Consider the following 18,260-nt stretch of genomic DNA (forward strand, 5'->3'; position numbering starts at 1 on the left):
CCTCATGGACCAGTCCACGCCAGAGCTCCCTGTCGGCCGTCACCACCCCCAGCTCCTTCAAGGTCAGTCCAGTCACTTCAAGGATGCCATCCATCCACCTTGCCCTTGGTCGGCCCCTCTTCCTTTTACCTTCCACTTTCCCCAGCATAATTGTCTTCTCTAGGCTTTGCTGTCTCCTCATGATGTGGCCAAAGTACTTCAACTTTGTCTCTAGTATCCTTCCCTCCAGTGAGCAGTCGGGCTTTATTTCCTGGAGGATGGACTGGTTGGATCTTCTCGCAGTCCAAGGCACTCTCAGAGCTTTCCTCCAACACCACAGTTCAAAAGCATCGATCTTCCTTCGCTCAGCCTTCCCTAAGGTCCAGCTCTCACATCCGTAGGTGACAACCAACTTTAAAATACAATAAAAACAAGAACAGACATAGTCCTGAGTTATTCACCCATCGAAAGCCCTCGGAAAAGAAAGGTCTTACAGGCTTTCCGAAAAGCAAGTAGGTCTCGGATGGTTCGGGTTTCAACTGGCAAGGCATTCCATAAATAAGGGGCCACAATCGAGAAGGCTCTCTGCCTAGTAGAGGACAGATGATAAGTCCGGATGTTGGGGACTTCAAGCAAATTTTGGTCCTCAGACCGAAGTAATCTCTGGGGTTGGTATGGGGATAAGTGGGCCCTCAGGTACGCCGGCCCCAGACCATATAAGGCCTTAAAGGTTAGTACCAGCACCTTGAAGATAATCCGGTACTCAATCGGAATTGTAGAATTGGGGTGATATGACATCTCGCCGGAACCCCGGTGAGAAGACGAGCCGCCGCAGATTGAAACTAAATCCAGATAAGACAGAGGTACTCCTGGTCAGTCAAAAGGCCGAACAGGGTATAGGGTTACAGCCTGTGCTGGACGGGGTTACACTCCCCCTGAAGGCGCAGGTTCGCAGTTTGGGAGTTCTCCTAGATTCATCGCTGAGCCTGGAGCCCCTGGTTTCGGCGGTGGTCAGGGGAGCTTTCGCACAATTAAAACTTGTGCGCCAGCTGCGCCCGTACCTTGGGAAGTCTGACTTGGCCATGGTGGTCCACGCTTTGGTTACATCCCGTTTATACTACTGCAACGCTCTCTACGTGGGGTTGCCTCTGAAGACTGCCCGGAAGCTGCAGCTAGTCCAACGCTCGGCAGCCAGACTGCTAACGGGGACTGGGTACAGAGAGCACACCACTCCGCTGTTACACCAGCTCCACTGGCTGCCAATTAGCTTCCGAGCACAATTCAAAGTGCTGGTGTTAACCTATAAAGCCCTAAACGACTCCGGCCCTGTTTACCTCTCTGAACGTATTCTCCCCTATGAACCATCAAGATTATTAAGATCGTCTGGAGAGGCCCTGCTCTCGGTTCCACCGGCCTCGCAAACTGAGTCTGGATGGCTGTCTGTGGGGAGAGCTTTGATCGCGTCTTCCTGTCTGGCTAAAGGGGGCTAGATTAGATGTCCTCTGGGGCTCTCCTCCACTGATGTGTCCTTCTCTTGAGGTTCACCCCCTCCCAGGAGGTTTATTAAAAACTTAAGTGCAATACTTTCTAGAACATGGTTTAATATGCATGAACTTGAATGAATGTTCAGTATGCAATCAATATTTCATCAGTTGATACTTTCATTTCCTCGTTAATTTTTATTTAAGTTTTTAGTCTTATTATTTACAATCAATTTCATCTGGTGCATATGCAAATAAAAAGGCATCATAGTCATAAACATATCTAAAGAATGAATTTACAATTCCTGTGTCTGTACCTTGTCCTTTTATACATTATACAAGATAGAGGAGGTGATGGAGAAATAGAAGCGGGAGGACCTCCCTGCCATCCAGGTGGGCACCCCCACTAGCCCTTTGCCCTGGCAGGGCTCCCTCTCTCCATCTTGAGATCTTCCAGGAAGACCTTTCTTCTTTCCTTCTTTCTTTCCTTTCTGGAAGACCTTCCTTCATCTTAAAATCCTCCTTCCGTCAAGGTCTTCCAGATAGTCTTTCGTCATCTTGAGATCATCTTTCCTTTATCTTGATATCTTCCAGGAAGACCTACCTATCTTCAAAATCTTCCAGAAAAACCTTCATTTATTCATCTTAAGATCTTCCTTCATTTCAATGTCTTACATGAATATCTGTTCTTTTCATCTTGAGATCTTCTATAAAGACCCTTCTCTGTCCCACCATCATTACGGGGTCATCTGATAGGAACGTTGGGGCAAAAAGAAGCCATGTTGCTGTCTGTCCCAATATAAACCCCATAAGGTTTAGGTTAAGGCCCACATTCTCCAAGCCTTCCTTCATATTGAGATCTTCTGGAAGGTCCTTCTCATCCATTCATCTCCACAGGGAGAAAACGGAATATTCTTGGTGTCTGCCCCAGATATATAAGCCCTTTACGGCTCATGTCAAGGCTATCCAAAGGACTATACCTCTTTTCCTTCACCTTGAGATCTTCTAGAAGGTCCTTCTCCAAGTTCCATCATCTCCTCAGGGATACCTAGTAAAAGAATGGGTCCAGACAGACTCAGCTCACTCCCATGTCTATCTCTTCCGGTAGAAGAGCTGGACAAGTTCATCATGAACCAGCCTGAGAACTGTAAGAGGAACCCTGCTGAGGCAGAAGCTGCCTGGAACATTCCGTCCCAGCTTACACAACCACCACCACCATCACCTCTCATGATGCTGTCCTTGCACCACACGCCCAACTCACTGGCCCCCATGCAGTACCCACTACTGCACACTCTCCGCAGCATGGGTCACAGCTCCCTCCTGCAACCAATGCTGCTGCCACCACTCAGTTACCATAAAACTTAATTAAATTGTTCAGAGATTCCACATCAAGTTGCAGTGATAACTTGGTATTTTAAACAGTCATTAAAATGTACTGTTTAACCATTGTCAGGTGTCACCAGTGGCACAGCAGGTTAAACCAGTGAGCTGCAGAACTTGCTGACCGAAAGGTAGGCAATTTGAATCCAGGGAGCAGGGTGAGCTCCCGTGGTTAGGCCCAGCTTCTGCCGACCTAGCAGTTCGAAAACATGAAAATGTGAGTAGATCAATAGGTACCAGGAGGGAAGGTAAGGGTGTGCCATGCAATCATGCCGGCCACATGCCCTTGGCGGTATCTACGGACAACACTGGATCTTTGGCTTAGAAATGGAGATGAGCACTAGACTTAATGTCAAGGGGAAACCTTTACTTTTATAACCACTGTCAGTTTCGATCATTTAATAGTAAAATCTGAGAATCTGAGAATTTTCTCCCATTGTCTTTGTATGTATAAATGTGCATAATATTAGGAAATTAAGGACAAAAATGCAACAAATGAGTCCCACCTTCGAACGAACAAAAGGACGAGCAAAATTGTATGAAAATCCATTTTAATGAACATGGGAAAAATTAAACTTTTCAGTACCCGGACCCACTGATATCCTTCCTATGAGAAAGAGTGATATTTCCTGTAGTGAAGGTAAATATAGTTATTTTCTTATCCCTTTTAGGAAAAGAATACATATATATAATATGTATATTATATATACACACATACACACTCTTCCATGAATTTGCTTTATATATTCATTAACAAAACAGTGGTATTCGCAATGAATCTTGAAAAAAACTGCAATTTTGTGCTCTGTGGTGAAAATAGTGAAAAACGGCATTCTTTTGAATTGAATTTTTGTAGGATAGGCTCAATTTTTTTTTCTAATATGGCAGCTCCTTTCCCGAGTTAAAGACTATCTTGTCTTGCAGCAAAATATTAATATTATTGTATTAATATATATTACTATATTAATGTTGGTATATTATATTATTAATATTAATATGTATTAATATTAATATATTAATGTATTAATATGAGTTGAATTTTTGTAAAACAGCCTCAAATTTCTCAAATATTGTGGATCCTTTGCGGCATTAAATACTATTTTGGCTTGCAGCAAAATATTAATATTATTAATATATCAATATACATTAATATGTAATAATATGTAGTCATATAAGAATGTTTATAGGATAGGCTCATATTACTCAAATATGGTGGATCCATTACCACATTAATAATATATATTAATATAATATAATTATATTAGCACATAATATTAATGTCATATTTTATTATTATCATATTAATTCCTATTACTGACATGTTATAGTATTATATTAATATTTATTAATATTGTCATTATTGTACTATATTAATATCAATGTTAATATAATAATAATTAATATATTAGTATTTTGCCATAAGCCAAATATATGAATACTGCATTGTCTTTGTATATGAATAAGACCACTGTTGAGGTTGCCACAAACTCAACACAATAATCCAAATACCCATAAATGTAACTTGCCAGTATTTTTCAGAACCTTTGTTTCTACGCTTTAGGTACTCAATTCCTCTTCAAAAAATAGCATTTTTCTCTATCATACCATTGGGAAACATTATGGATCCTCCATTGAAGAAGCTGTATACAATTGTCATTTAGTGGTCCATGGTCCATGGATGGATCCGTCTGTTGGCCTTGATCCATTGGTCATCTCTCCTCAAGAGGAAGTCGGGTTGTCCATGGTGGCCAAAAGCCGGACGACTTGGGTCCGCTGGGCCCTCGACAGATGCTGGGTCATGTGGATGATGCAGTCCATGGTCACCTCAGGGTTGGCTTGGACCAAGCTATAAGAGAATTAGAAGGTTTGTCCAAGGACACCATCCAATACCTCCCAACTTAGAAACTTCCAGAGAAGGAAGGAGACTCCGCCAGACTTCCACTGCCTTATCATTATGGAGTTCTTCCTACCGTTTGAATCAATGGCTCAATGGGACCTCCTTCCAGGTATGTAAATATGGCCCTCATGTCCACAATTGATCTTTTCCTTCTCCAAGGTAAACACCATCTCAATGGAACAATAACTTCCTATGATCAATACTGACTTACCAAGCTGAATGCTGACTTCCTATTTTGTCAACATTAACTTACTAAGCTGAAAGTTGCCATTCTATGGTCAACACTGAATTACGCTGAAATATGAGTATTTAGTTTCCTTTACATGCTAATCACATAAATAACTTCAAAGTTGTTACACCACGTAAGGTTTTTGAGAAATGGCCAATTTTGTTTTACAGTCATTGTCAAATTATGAAACATTTTCTTTCTCGGCAGTAATTTGCATGATTTTTTAGATTGTTCATATCTTTGACAACCATAACCAACATTATGTAACATGTAAAAGAAACTCAGTCTATTAGCATACCACAAAATACATTTCTGATCATGTAGAAACTTGCTTGGGCATGTCAGAGGCATGGACACTAGAAGATGAGGAGGTAGACAACCAGTCATTTATATTACATTTCTAACGGAACAAAGCAAACAAACAGACAAAATACAAAATTTGTGAGTTTGGTAGTTGATTAAATGTCCTTTGAGCAGTATCTGGCCACTTGGAGTGCTTCTGGTGTTGCTGCAAGAAGGTCCTCCATTGTGCATGTGGCAGGGCTCAGGTTGCACTGCAGCAGGTGGTCAGTGGTTTGCTCCTCTCCACACTCGCATGTCGAGGATTCCACTTTGTAGCCCCATTTCTTAAGGTTGGCTCTGCATCTCAGGTGCCAGAGCGCTGTCTGTTCAGCGCCTTCCAAGTCGCCCAGTTTTCTGTGTGCCCAGGGGGAGTCTCTCATTTGGTATCAGCCATTGGTTGAGGTGCTGGGTTTGAGCCTGCCACTTTTGGACTCTCGCTTGCTGAGGTGTTCCAGTGAGTGTCTCTGTAGATCTTAGAAAACTATTTCTAGATTTAAGTCGTTGACATGCTGGCTGATACCCAAACAAGGGATGAGCTGGAGTTGTCTCTGCCTTGGTCCTTTCACTATTGGCTGCTACTTCTTGGCGGATGTCAGGTGGTGCAATACTGGCTAAGCAGTGTAATTTCTCCAGTGGTGTAGGGTGGAGACACCCCGTGATAATGTGGCATGTCTCATTAAGAGCCACATCTACTGTTTTAGTGTGGTGAGATGTGTTCCACACTGGGCATGCGTACTCAGCAGCAGAGTAGCATAGCGCAAGGGCAGATGTCTTCACTGTGTCTGGTTGTGATCCCCAGGTTGTGCCAGTCAGCTTTCGTATGATATTGTTTCTAGCACCCACTTTTTGCTTGATGTTCATGCAGTGCTTCTTGTAGGTCAGAGCACGGGCATGGGCAAGGTAGGATATAACTGGGATAGAAATTTCGGAGGGGATAGGGCGTGCAAATCAATCCTAAATCAATAATAAAGTGCATTTTGAGGACATATTGCTGAGAGTTTCAATTATTCTGGAAAGGCACACTGGAACGACCATGTTTTCAGGCTCCTCCTAAAGATTGCCAGAGTTGGGGCATCCCAGATGTCCTTGGGAAGCGAGTTCCAGACATTGACATATCAAGCTGAACATTCAACTTCCAACATCAAAGTTGACTTACCAAGCTGAACATTGACTTCTTATGGTCGATGTTGACTTATCAAACTGAACATTGACTTCCTATGGCCAGTGTTATCTTACCAAACTGAATATTGACTTACCATGCTAAATGTTAACGTTGTATGGTCAATATTGCCCTACTAAGCCGAACATTGACTTCTTATGGTCAAAGTTGACACAAAAAGTTTAACTTTGACTTATCAAGCTAAAATTGACTGCCTAGGAACACCATTGACTTCCTAAGCTGTACACTACCTTCGTGTGTTGAATATTGATCTTCCAAGCTGAATGTTGGCTTCCTATGGTAAACTTTGACTTGCCAAAATGAAAGTTGACTTCTAGAGTCCTCTAGTTAACCCTTGACACTACTGCTTCCATGTTGGATCTGGGGCCTACTCCATTTATCCATAAACAACCCCCAGAACCTCCCGATACTCACTTCCGAATGTGCTTGAGGGCATAGTCTCGCTTCAGGTACTTGATGTTGTCCCGGATGGCAGACTTGGCTCCATCTTCCTCCTTCAGGTGTTTCTCCAGCCATTCCACCACCACTTGGTTGTTGTCCCAGAGGTAACCCTGAAGCCAAAGGGAGTGAAAATAAGCCAAGAGTGATGCAGCAGCTAAAAAGGCCAATGCAATTCCAGGCCTCATCAATAGAAGTCTAGTGTCTACATTGATGGAAGTCATAAAAGATATGGATAATTCATATAGCATATGGCTCTAGAGGTCACAGTAGACCCCAAGTTAAATATGAGCCAAGAGTGTGATGCAACAGCTGAAAAGGTCAATACAATTCCAGCCTGCATCAATCTTGTAGGAGGCTAATATCTACATTGATGGACATTATGGAAGATATGGATCAATTATACAGGAGCTAGATAAGGGTCTTGGGGTCTTAGTAAATCCCAAGTGGAACATAAGTCAAGAGTGTTATGCAGAAGCGAAGAAAGCCAATGGAATTCTAGGCTGTGTCAACAAAAGTATACATTAAGGGAACTCTTATAGGATATGGATAAGGTTCTAGGGGTCTTAGTGGACCACATGTTGAACATATGAGTGTGATGCAACAGTGAAGAAAGCCAAAGCAATTCTAGGCTGTGTCAATAAAAGTATACATCGAGGGAAGTCATATAGGAAATGGATAAGAGTCTTGTGGTCTTAGCAGATGCAGTAGCTTAAAAGGCCAATGCAATCCCAGGTTCTTAAAGGGAGGCACCTTGACTGTCCCTTCTGTCTCCAGGAACCACCGGCGCAGCATGGACTGGATATGGCTGTTACTGAGCTCGTGGTTGGCGCTGAGGATGTCCGCCTTGACCACTTCCTCCAGCAGGAGGCGCCGCAGACGCCAGTAGAAGAAGCTACGGGCAGTTTTCCACTGGAGTATATCCTAGGAAGGGGGTGAAATATGGTTCAATTATAGATCCTCTGGGAGGACCTAGGGATTCCTACAAGCACACTTTTTCTAGGAAAGCATTACCGTGATGACACCCTTCTCCTGCATGCGTCCTGGAGTGTCATGGAGGTCAGCGAACTGTACTGCCACCTGGTGGTAGATTGGGAGAAGGTGTTCCTCCCTCACTTGCAGTTGCATCTCCAAATCTTGGCGCTTCTCTTTGGGGAGATCCGGGGCACCTGCGTTGGGTTTGTTGGTACCTATTACAGCCGTATTTTGCTTCCTTACTCTCCCCAAAAGAAAACCCCACACTCATCACACTCCTTACCCAGCCTCTGTGCGATACTGGCACAGGTCTTGTCAACTCTCCGCATGGTTTTAACCAGGTCTTTCTTGCGGAACTTGATCTCCACGGTGCCCTCCGCCTCCAGGATGCCACCCCGGCTCTCCCTGTCGGCATAGAGCTCCATGTGCAGAGGGTTGATAGTGGGGTCAATGACCACCCAGGAGCCACCCCGCAGCTCACTGTGTGGTGGGATGTAGACCAGGGCTGGTTGCTTGAACTGTCGCAGGCTGTCCACGATGTAGGCCCCAAACTTCAACACCTGATCGTACATATCTGCAAGGGAGGATCAACAGCCAAGAATCAGCGGCCAGGAACTTCCATGCTCCCCTGAAGTCCCCTTTCGCCCCAGAAATCATCTTCAGTTCCAGAAGTCCCCTCACATTCCAGAAGTCTCCTCTGCCCCAGAAGTCCTCTCACTCCACAAGTCCTCTTTCACCCCAGAGGCCCCTTTCCATCCCAAAAGTTTCCTCTCATTCTAAAAGTCACCTTCCACCCCAGAAGTAATCTTGTCCTATAAGTCCCTCTCATCCCAGACGTTTCCTCCTGCCCTGGGAGTTCCTTTTCAGCCCAGAAGTCCCCTTCCATCCCAGAAATCACCAACCATCTCAGAAAATACACTCACCTGATGTCCCCTCTTGTTTTAGAAATCCTCTTCATCCAGAAACTACCTCTCATCCCAGAAGTTTCCCCTTACCCCGGAAGGTTCTGTCTTAGAAGACCCCTTCCATCCTGCAAGTCCTCTCTCAGCCAGAAAATCCCTTTCCATCCTGAAGTCACCAGGAAGTCCCCTTTCAACGTGGATGCTCCATCTCATCCCACAAGACCCCTTTCACCCCAGAAATCCTCTTTTGCCCCAGAAAACCATCTATTTGCTGAAAACCATCTATTGCACCAGAAGCTCCCTTTCACCCTGAAAGTTACTCTTCACCCCAGAAGTTACCTTCCATCCCAAAAGAACTTCTCATGCCATAAGTCACCTTTTCTCTGGGAAGTCCCCCCTCCCTCACGCTCTAGATGTCCCCTTCCACCTCAGAAGTCACCTGGAAGTTACCTTTCATGCCTCCGGAGAAGCCCCTCCAGTTAGCAAATACCAAGAGTGGGAGACGCTCGCGATCAAAATCCCTAATAGCTTGAGCTGTCTTGAATGCCGAATCGGGGAACCAGACCTGTCCAGCTTGCTGGATGACCTGGAAAAGAATCATCATCATCGTCATCGTCATCATCATATCCCTCTTTCCTCTCAACCAAACAGGGCATGGAGCATTATCCTCCTGGGTGCTCCTCCTGACCTTTGCTTCTGACTCAGGGTTCGCAGGGTCAGCAGGGACTGCCAGTTCCACAGTCCTTGTTTCCACAGCAATGACCCCAACTGGGATCCCTCCCAACCTGCAATGGAGAGAGAGGAGTCACTGAACAAATCTTGAATTAAGACAGTAAACTGTGCCTAATCAATTCCAAGCCAATGCATGCATTTTCTCTTATCTATCCTGCTTTCCTTTCTCTTCCATACTTTTCATTCCTTCCTTTCTCCCCTCCCTTCATTTCTTCTTTCACCCTTTCCTTACTTTTCCTTCCTTTCTTCCCACCTTCCTTCATCCCTTCTTTCCCTCTTCCTTTCGTTTCTTCTTTCTCTTACCTTCTTTTCCTTCATTTCTTCCCTCTCTTACTTTGAACTTTCTCTCTTCCTTGCTTTCCCTTCCTTTGTTTCTACTTTCTCCCTCTCCTTCTCTTCCGTTTTTCCTTTCTTTTCTTCCCTTACATCTTTCCTTTTCTTCTTTCTCTTCCTTTCTTCCCACCCCCCCCCTTTCTCTTTACTTCCTACCTTGCCTTCCCATATACATCTTCCCCCTCTTCTCTCTTTCTTTCCTTCCTTCCCTTCTTTCTCTTTCCTCCTCTCTTAATACCTGGCTCGGCCGACCACCACTGTCTGGGCCCAAGGCTGCATGATTTCTGAGAAGGAGCCATGGTCAAAGAAGCCACTTTGCCACGATCCCTTTGTCGCTAGAAGAGGAAAACAGAAAAGGAAGGTGGCCATCTGTCAGGGGGGATTCGATGGCACCTGGCAGAAGGGGCAGAATGGGACGGATGGCTTTTGGGGGGCCCACTTACTGGGGTGAGGCCTCCCAGCCAGCATCCATCGGGGATCATAGGGACCTTTGGGAGGGAAAAACTCGATCTCTCTCTCAATGGGGTCAGTGGGTGGCATGATGGGTAACGGGCTGTGATTGTCCTATAAGAAATAACACCATTTATTTTAATTTTAAACAAAAGAAGAAGAAGAGACAATAGATCAGAGAGAAAGAAGACTGAAGAATTTAGGGCCTAAATACCCAGGCACCAAATCCAGAAATGTAGGGTTAGCCCTGACCTTTGGCATATAGGAGAGCCATTGCAGGATGGTGTAGACGCCTTCGAAGTCATCAGGGACGGCAACGTGGGAGACGCCATTGTTGTGCATGATTTCCACTCCTCCCAGTTGGTTGCTGGAAGTGTAGACTTCCCTGCCCAAGACCTGGTCAGGTAGGAAAAACAAAATTGCCCTCCAAAAGCTCAGCATATTATGATGGACATATGTCAGGAGGGATGGGAAGGTGTCTTCCTGACTGGGTTGGATTGGATAGCCCTTGGCTCCCTAGGGTTCTACCTTATTCAGAGCTGCAGCGCCTGTCAGTATGATATGGGAGTTTTCCACCTGAATGACTCGCTGGCCAAGCCTCACCAAATAGGCCCCGATCCCAATGGCGCGACAAGTGACCTACAGGGTAGAAATGAGCAGGGATTACATTATGGTTCTTTCCATTTATTTGATTTACAAAGGCTCTAAATCCCTACCATGCTAATGGTGACGATTTCATCATAGGCGAGGGACGACTCCCCTGCAATGGCTGCCGCTGCCCTGAGATTCTCCACCCCGAAGCCTTCGTCTTTGCCGATTATGTCAGTGAGGATGTACCTGCGGGAGAGGGTTACAAAGGTGGCGTAAAGGATGAGGAGGACGACAACAATGAGGTTTGGAACTGCAATGCATCATGCGCTCACCTGGATTCGCCGGCCTCTTCCACATGTTTGCAATGCACCACGTTTGAGGAACTGATCTTGGTGTAGTCCTGGGGGGTCAGGTACAGGTATTTGAATCCCTTTTGGAGGGAAAGAGAAGGTTAGCTGAAGATATGTTCAAGAGAAAGAAGCCCATTCAGAGCAAGAGGAAGAAGCCAATTCAATATAAGAGTAAGAGGTCATTTGGAGTGAGAATAAGAAGCCAATTCAATGTTAGAGTAACAAACCAATTCGGAGCGAGACCAAGAAGCCCATTCAGAGCAAGAGGAAGAAGCCAATTCAATATAAGAGTAGGAGGCCATTTGGAGTGAGAATAAGAAGTCAATTCAGTGTTAGAGTAACAAACCAATTCGGAGCGAGACCAAGAAGACCATTCAGAGCAAGAGGAAGAACCCAATTCAATACAAGAGTAAGAGGCCATTTGGAGTGAGAATAAGAAGCCAATTCAATGTTAGAGTAACAAACCGATTCAGAGCGAGACCAAGAAGACCATTCAGAGCAAGAGGAAGAAGCCAATTCAATAGAAGAGTAGGAGGCCATTTGGAGTGAGAATAAGAAGCCATTTCAGTGTTAGAGTAACAAGCCGATTCAGAGCAAGAGCAAGAAGACCATTCAATGTGAAAATAAGAAGATGCTTAGGAGCGAGGATAAGAAGACAATTAAAATTGAAAGTAAGATGCCAATTCAGAGCAAGAGTAAGAAGGCAATACAATGTAAGAATAAAACAACTAGGAGTGAGGGTAAGAAGACAATTCAATGTGAGAGTGAGAAGACAATTAGGAGTGAAAGTAAGAATGCAACTCAATGTGAGAGTAAAAAGGCAATTCAAAATGAAAGAAAGAAGGCAATTCAATGCAAGAGTAAGGTGGCAACCTGATTTGGAGGGAGAGTAAGAAGTCAATTCAATGCAAGAGCAAGATACCAATTTGGAGCAAAAGTAAGAAGGCAATTCAATGTGAGATTAAGAAACCAAACTGGAGGGGAAGTAAGAAGATAATTCAATGCGAGAGCAAGATGATAATTCAGAGTGAGAGAATGAAGGCAATTCAATGTGAGAGTAAGAAGGCAATTTAGGGCAAAAGTAAAAAGGCAAGTCAGAGCAAGAGAAAGAAGGCAATTCAATGTGATAGAAATAAGACAACTCAATTGAGTGCAAGAAGCCAGTTCTATGCAAGAGTAAGATGACAGAGTAATAAGGCAATTCAATGTTTGAGTAAAAAGATAATTCAGTGCAGGAGTAAGAAGCCAATTCAGAGCAAGAACAAGAAGCCAATTTAAAGCCAATTCAATGGGAGAGTAATAAGAAAATTCAATGCAAGAGTAATAAAGACAATTAAATGTGAGAGAAAGAAGACAATTCAGTGAGAGTAAGACACCAATACAAAATGAGAATATGAAGCCAATTCAATGTGAAAGTAAGAAGACAATTTGGAGTGACAGTAAGAAGTCAATCCAGAGTGAGATCAAGAAGCCAATTAAATGTGAGAGCAAGAAACGAATTTGGAGTGAATGTAAGAAGGCAATTTGGGGCAAGAGTAAGACGGCAATTCAATATAAGAATAAGAAGAAAATTACATGTGTGAGTAAGAAAACAACTTAATGTGAGAAGCCAATTCAGAGTTAAGAGCAAGAAGATTATTCAGATTGAGAGTAAAAAGCCAATTCGGAGTGAAAGTAAGACAATTTAATGCGAAAGTAAGGTGATTCAGAGGAAAGATAAGAAGACAATTCAAAGGGAGGTTAAGAAGACAATTTGGAGAGGAGATAAGAAGTCAGTTTGGAGCAAGGAAGGAAGCCAATTCAGAGCAAGACTAAGAAAATTATTAAATGTGAGAGTAAGAAGCCAATTCAATGCGAGAATAAGAAGCTAATTGAGAGAAAGAACAGGAAGCCAATTTAATGCGAGAGTAAGAAAACAATTTGGAGTGAGAGCAAGAAGTTTATTCAGTGCAAGGGTAGGAAACCAATTCGGGGCAAGAATAAGAAGCCAAATCACAGTGAAGGTAAACCCACTTCTCCCTCCAATTTGCCCACCTTGTAGGGGTCAGCGGGGTCAACCCAGGCCACTTGGAACTTGTGCTTGACCTCCTCAGCAAATCCGATGCGGGCCCCGCTGTTGGCAGCCACGTAGATTCTGGGGATGCCCTCGGCCCTGGCCAGCTCTGAGGTGCGCAGGAAGAGGAGATCCTCCTCGGGGCCAAATGACCCCATCTTGTAGGTGATGTCGTTGACAATGAACACCACCTCACGGCCCGTGGGGTATTCAGGAGTCCTCAGCTCCATCTTGAAGGCCACCATCCCGATCCCGTTCCCACCGGGAAGGCGATTCATCTGCATCAGTTTGCCCTGGGAGTCCAGCACTAGCTCCGTAAAGGTCAAGACCTCCGCAGGGCATGACTCCGAGGAACACCATAACTTGAACAGAGCCTGAGAAGGAAACATTGGGAGATCAAGTCTCCAAAGGACGGAGGTGTCATCTCGGTCAAAGAGCAGGGAGGGCTCACCTGCCGGATCATTTCCAGGAAGTCGTAGACGTAGGTGGTGCCCAGGGACTGGGCCTGGAAGCGCTTGGACTGCAGCAGATCCTTGGTGACGTATGGCGTGTTGATGAGCATCCCATGCAGGGGTCCCTGCTTTTCCCCAAAGGAATGGAACATGATCTAGAACAAAGAGAGGTAGGTGTCCCCTCTAGGCACTTGCTAGGTCCTTCAAATAGATACGATAGATAGATAGATAGATAGATAGATAGATAGATAGATAGATAGACAGATAGATAGATGACTAGACAGATGGACTAGATAGATAGATAGATAGATAGATAGATAGATAGATAGATGACTAGACAGATGGACTAGATAGATAGATAGATAGACAGATAGATAGATAGATAGATAGATAGATAGATAGATAGAGATAGATAGATAGATAGATGACTAGACAGATGGACTGGATAGATAGATAGAAATATAGGTAGATGGGTGGATAAATAGATGAGTAGACAGATGGCTGAGTAGAAAGATACAAAGAAGGATTGACAGATAAATAGACTAAAGGATGGATAGAAGGACAGACAGATATAAAGATAGATAAATAGAGAGACACAGATGGGGTGGGTGAATGGATGGATGGATGGATAGATAGATAGATAGATAGATAGATGGATGGATAGATAGACAAACAAGACAGACTGACAGAAGGAAGGATGGATGGATGAATAAACAGAGTAGTTAGGTACAGTAGATAGACAGAAAAATAGATGGATTGAAGGATGAATAGATAGGTATGTAGATGAAGGCATACACTCTTTAGGGGTCTCAGTTAGACCCCTAGTTGATTGTGAGCCAAGAGTGTGATGGTGCGGCCAAAAGCGGTCATTGTGATCCCGGATTGAGACCCTTGTCTCGAAGGGGGACTTACACTTCCAGTGCTGGGGTCATAGACCTCCCTGTACAGGCTGATGTCCAGGCGGTACCCAGATTCGTCGGTGAGGAAGAGGCGGACAGGGAGGGCGGGGTCAGAGAGCGACAGGCGGATGTTGATCTTGACCTCGGCCTGAAGGACACGCAGCCGCCACAGACGGCGCCCGTAGCGCATCACCATTGAGCGCACAGACTCCTCAATCTGCATAGGAGCAAATAATAATAAAAGTAATAATATATTACAGTAAAATAATACATCAAATAATAATAAAGCTTCCAATATAATAAAATAATAATAATAATAGTTATTATTATTATTATTGCAAAGGCTTTGGCAAATGATCTCAGCCAGTGCCAAATGATCTCAGCCAGCCTTTGAAAACAAAATCACGATCTGTCAACTGCAAAAGGCCACCTTACTTGGATCTGCGCACATCATTCGAAAATACATCACACAGTCCTCGACTTGTGATTTTGTGATATGAAATCCAGCATATTTATCTCATTTGCTGTATCAAACTGTGTTTTTGTGTACATAATAATAACAAGGTAACATCTAGTAGGGCTTCCATAACAACAACAACCTTGGCAGGATCCATGACGACGGTGGGGACAAAGTTGAGGAAGATGTGGTTGCAGTCGGTACGGAGGCCTTTGTCATTGAAGGCTACCTCCAGCTCATCCATGGCCTCCAGCAACAGGCGCTCTCCTTCATTCTGGAGGTACTCAAAGGAGGCCTCCTGCAAAAGAAAGAGGGTGTGACAATTTATATTTGTGTGTGTATGTGTGTAATTTTATAATTTATTATTATATAATTTTATTAATTTATCATTGTTTTACTATTATTTCCTACCAGTCTTGAAATATAATATCTATATAAATAAAAATGTAATGTTCGTTTGTAGTACTCACAGCACTCAGAAACCGCTGGACGAATTTACACCAAATTTGGACACAAGACACCTAACAACCCAATGTATGACCTTCATTCAAAAATTTTGAATTTGTCATTTGGGAGTTGTAGTTCTTGGGATTTATAGTTCACCTACAATCAAAGAGCATTCTGAACTCCACCAGCGATGGAACTGAACTAATCTTGGCACATAGTTCTCTCATGACCAACAGAAAAGACTGGAAGGGTTTGGTGTGCATTGACCTTGAGTTTGGGAGTTGTAGTTCACCTACATCCAGAGACCACTGTGGACTCAAACAATGATGGATCTGGACCAAACTTGGCAAGAATATTCCATAAGCCCAAATATGAACACAGATGGGGAAATAGACCTTGACATTTGGGAGTTGTAGTTACTGGGATTTATAGTTCATCTACAATCAAAGAGCATTCTGAACCCCACAAACAACAGAATTGGGGCAAATTTCCCACACAGAACCCCCATGACTAACAGAAAATACTTAAGGCCATCCAGTCCAACTCCCTTCACCGGGGCAAGAAAACGTAATCAAAGCCCTCCTGACAAAGAGCCATCCAGCCATAGATATAGATATATATGACTCACACACAGAGGGATATAATATCATAGATTTGTAAGGGACCCATAAAAAAAGACAATTATATTCCAGAGTAGGCAAACCAGACACTCTCCACATCAACACTGACAAAGAAACAACAAGAAATACTGTTTACCCACAAGCAGAAAGAAATTACATAGATTAGAAACCATTACTTTATCTTCCAGATCACCAAACTGGGCCACAGCAATGTGTGGCAGGGGACAGCTAGTAATATAATATAATATAATATAATATAATATAATATAATATAATAACAATATAAAATAATAATAGCATTGGCATTTTTGTGGCAGGATTGCATTGTTGACATTATTATCATTATATCATTATCATTATATTACATTATTATACTACCAGTCTTGAGGTAAGAAACAATATAATCAGAATAAGAATAGCATTGGGCTTTTTGGCCCGCACATCACACTGTTGGTTTCTTCTTCTTTCTTACTAGCCTTGAGCAGAGTAATGATAAAGCCAAGATTATCATCATCATCGCATTGGCTTTTTTACTGTAACATCATATTAGCCTTGTGGTTTTATCCTGCGGCCGGTTGATTACCTTGGTGATGAGATCTGAGTGTCGGACGATGGCACGGACAAAGAGGCGCTGGTCGGTGCTCTCAGGGCGGGCCCTGACCCTGGCGGTCCCCAGATAGAGATGCATCTTGTGGTTGGCGCAAGGCAAGGCCTGCAGGTGGAAGTGGCGCATGCGGCTCAGCTCCAGCTGGAAAGCCAAGGCAGGCTCCAGGTGTCGGTAGATGCGATCCTCACCAAACTGCAAACCAAAGAGATATTAGTATTATGATGGTTATCATTATATCATCATCATATTGTATTATATTATTATTTTATTATATTTATTATAGTCATATTATAAATATTATTATTATTTTGTTATTATATTATTATCATTATATTATTTTATTATTATTATATTATTATTATTTCTAAATCTTATCAATTTTGTATTGTTATCATTATTAATAATATTATAATATTAGAATAAGGGTGACAATTTCATACTATTATTATATGACTCTAAATTTTAATATAACATTATAAATGTTATAATAGTAATAATTATATACAATGTTATAATAATAATAATACATTCTCCTCTTTCTCCTCCCCCTCAAGGATTAATATTAAAATACACAGATAAAAACATAAGATCGTTGAAACACATATATTAAATGAAAGTAATATTTATATATATTGTCGTGTCAGAAGCGACTTGAGAAACTGCAAGTCGCTTCTGGTGTGAAAGAATTGGCCGTCTGCAAGGACGTTGCCCAGGGGACGCCCGGATGATTTGATGTTTTTATCATCCTTGTGGGAGGCTTCTCTCATGTCCCCGTATGAGGAGCTGGAGCTGATAGAGGGAGCTCATCCGCCTCTCCCCGGATTCGAACCTGCGACCTGTTGGTCTTTAGTCCTGCCGGCACAGGGGTTTAACCCAATGGGCTCCAAAGTAATATTAAATAATAATAATAATAATAATAATAATAATAATAATAATAGGGTTATTGTAGGTTTTTTCGGGATATAGGGCCATGCTGTAGAACATTTGATTCCGGCCATGAAAGCCTTCGACAATACATTGAACATCTCTACGGGGAGAAACTGTTCCAAGACACACAAAAATTGGAAAAACTAAGGACCAGGAAAGCACATCTACTGTGTTCCCTGACTTTCCTTCTACACTGCAGAGACACAGATACCATCCCACAATTTCTCACAGCCAAAAGGACTTTCAAAACTCTAGAACATGGCCATATAGCCCGAAAAAAACCTACAACAACCCAGTGATTCTGGCCATGAAAGCCTTTCGACAATATAATAATAATAATAATAATAATAATAATAATAATAATAATAATGTTGAATATATTTATTATTTGTTATTTACTGCATTTTTACCCATCTCTACCTCACCCCAGAGGGGACTCAGAGCGGCTTCCAGTTTGGCAATAATTCAATGCCACATTGAACATAAAAGCAAACAAATACACAACACATTAAACATTAAAATCAGAAAATAAAGCATAT

General features: G+C 42.9%; 1 protein-coding gene across 1 annotated transcript in view; it reads right to left on the reverse strand.

Annotated features, from left to right (window-relative positions):
* Nucleotides 1–3,374: 3,374 nt before the first annotated feature.
* LOC132780396 (acetyl-CoA carboxylase 2-like) overlaps nt 3,375–18,260 on the reverse strand; it is a 55,372-nt gene continuing 40,486 nt past the window's right edge. The window contains exons 34-51 of the mRNA XM_067469759.1: nt 16,771–16,986; nt 15,263–15,418; nt 14,677–14,880; nt 13,764–13,919; nt 13,294–13,686; nt 11,242–11,339; nt 11,035–11,155; nt 10,847–10,957; nt 10,571–10,714; nt 10,312–10,432; nt 10,107–10,203; nt 9,492–9,588; nt 9,254–9,389; nt 8,185–8,475; nt 7,941–8,095; nt 7,680–7,850; nt 6,903–7,039; nt 3,375–4,686 (exon numbers count right to left, since the gene is read on the reverse strand). Coding sequence (XP_067325860.1) covers nt 4,560–4,686; nt 6,903–7,039; nt 7,680–7,850; nt 7,941–8,095; nt 8,185–8,475; nt 9,254–9,389; nt 9,492–9,588; nt 10,107–10,203; nt 10,312–10,432; nt 10,571–10,714; nt 10,847–10,957; nt 11,035–11,155; nt 11,242–11,339; nt 13,294–13,686; nt 13,764–13,919; nt 14,677–14,880; nt 15,263–15,418; nt 16,771–16,986 — 2,931 coding nt within the window. The 3' untranslated portion in view covers nt 3,375–4,559. The remainder of the gene's footprint in view (nt 4,687–6,902; nt 7,040–7,679; nt 7,851–7,940; nt 8,096–8,184; nt 8,476–9,253; nt 9,390–9,491; nt 9,589–10,106; nt 10,204–10,311; nt 10,433–10,570; nt 10,715–10,846; nt 10,958–11,034; nt 11,156–11,241; nt 11,340–13,293; nt 13,687–13,763; nt 13,920–14,676; nt 14,881–15,262; nt 15,419–16,770; nt 16,987–18,260) is intronic.

This window comes from Anolis sagrei, chromosome 1 (genome assembly GCF_037176765.1).
Source record: "Anolis sagrei isolate rAnoSag1 chromosome 1, rAnoSag1.mat, whole genome shotgun sequence".
Taxonomy (NCBI): Eukaryota; Metazoa; Chordata; class Lepidosauria; order Squamata; family Dactyloidae; genus Anolis; species Anolis sagrei.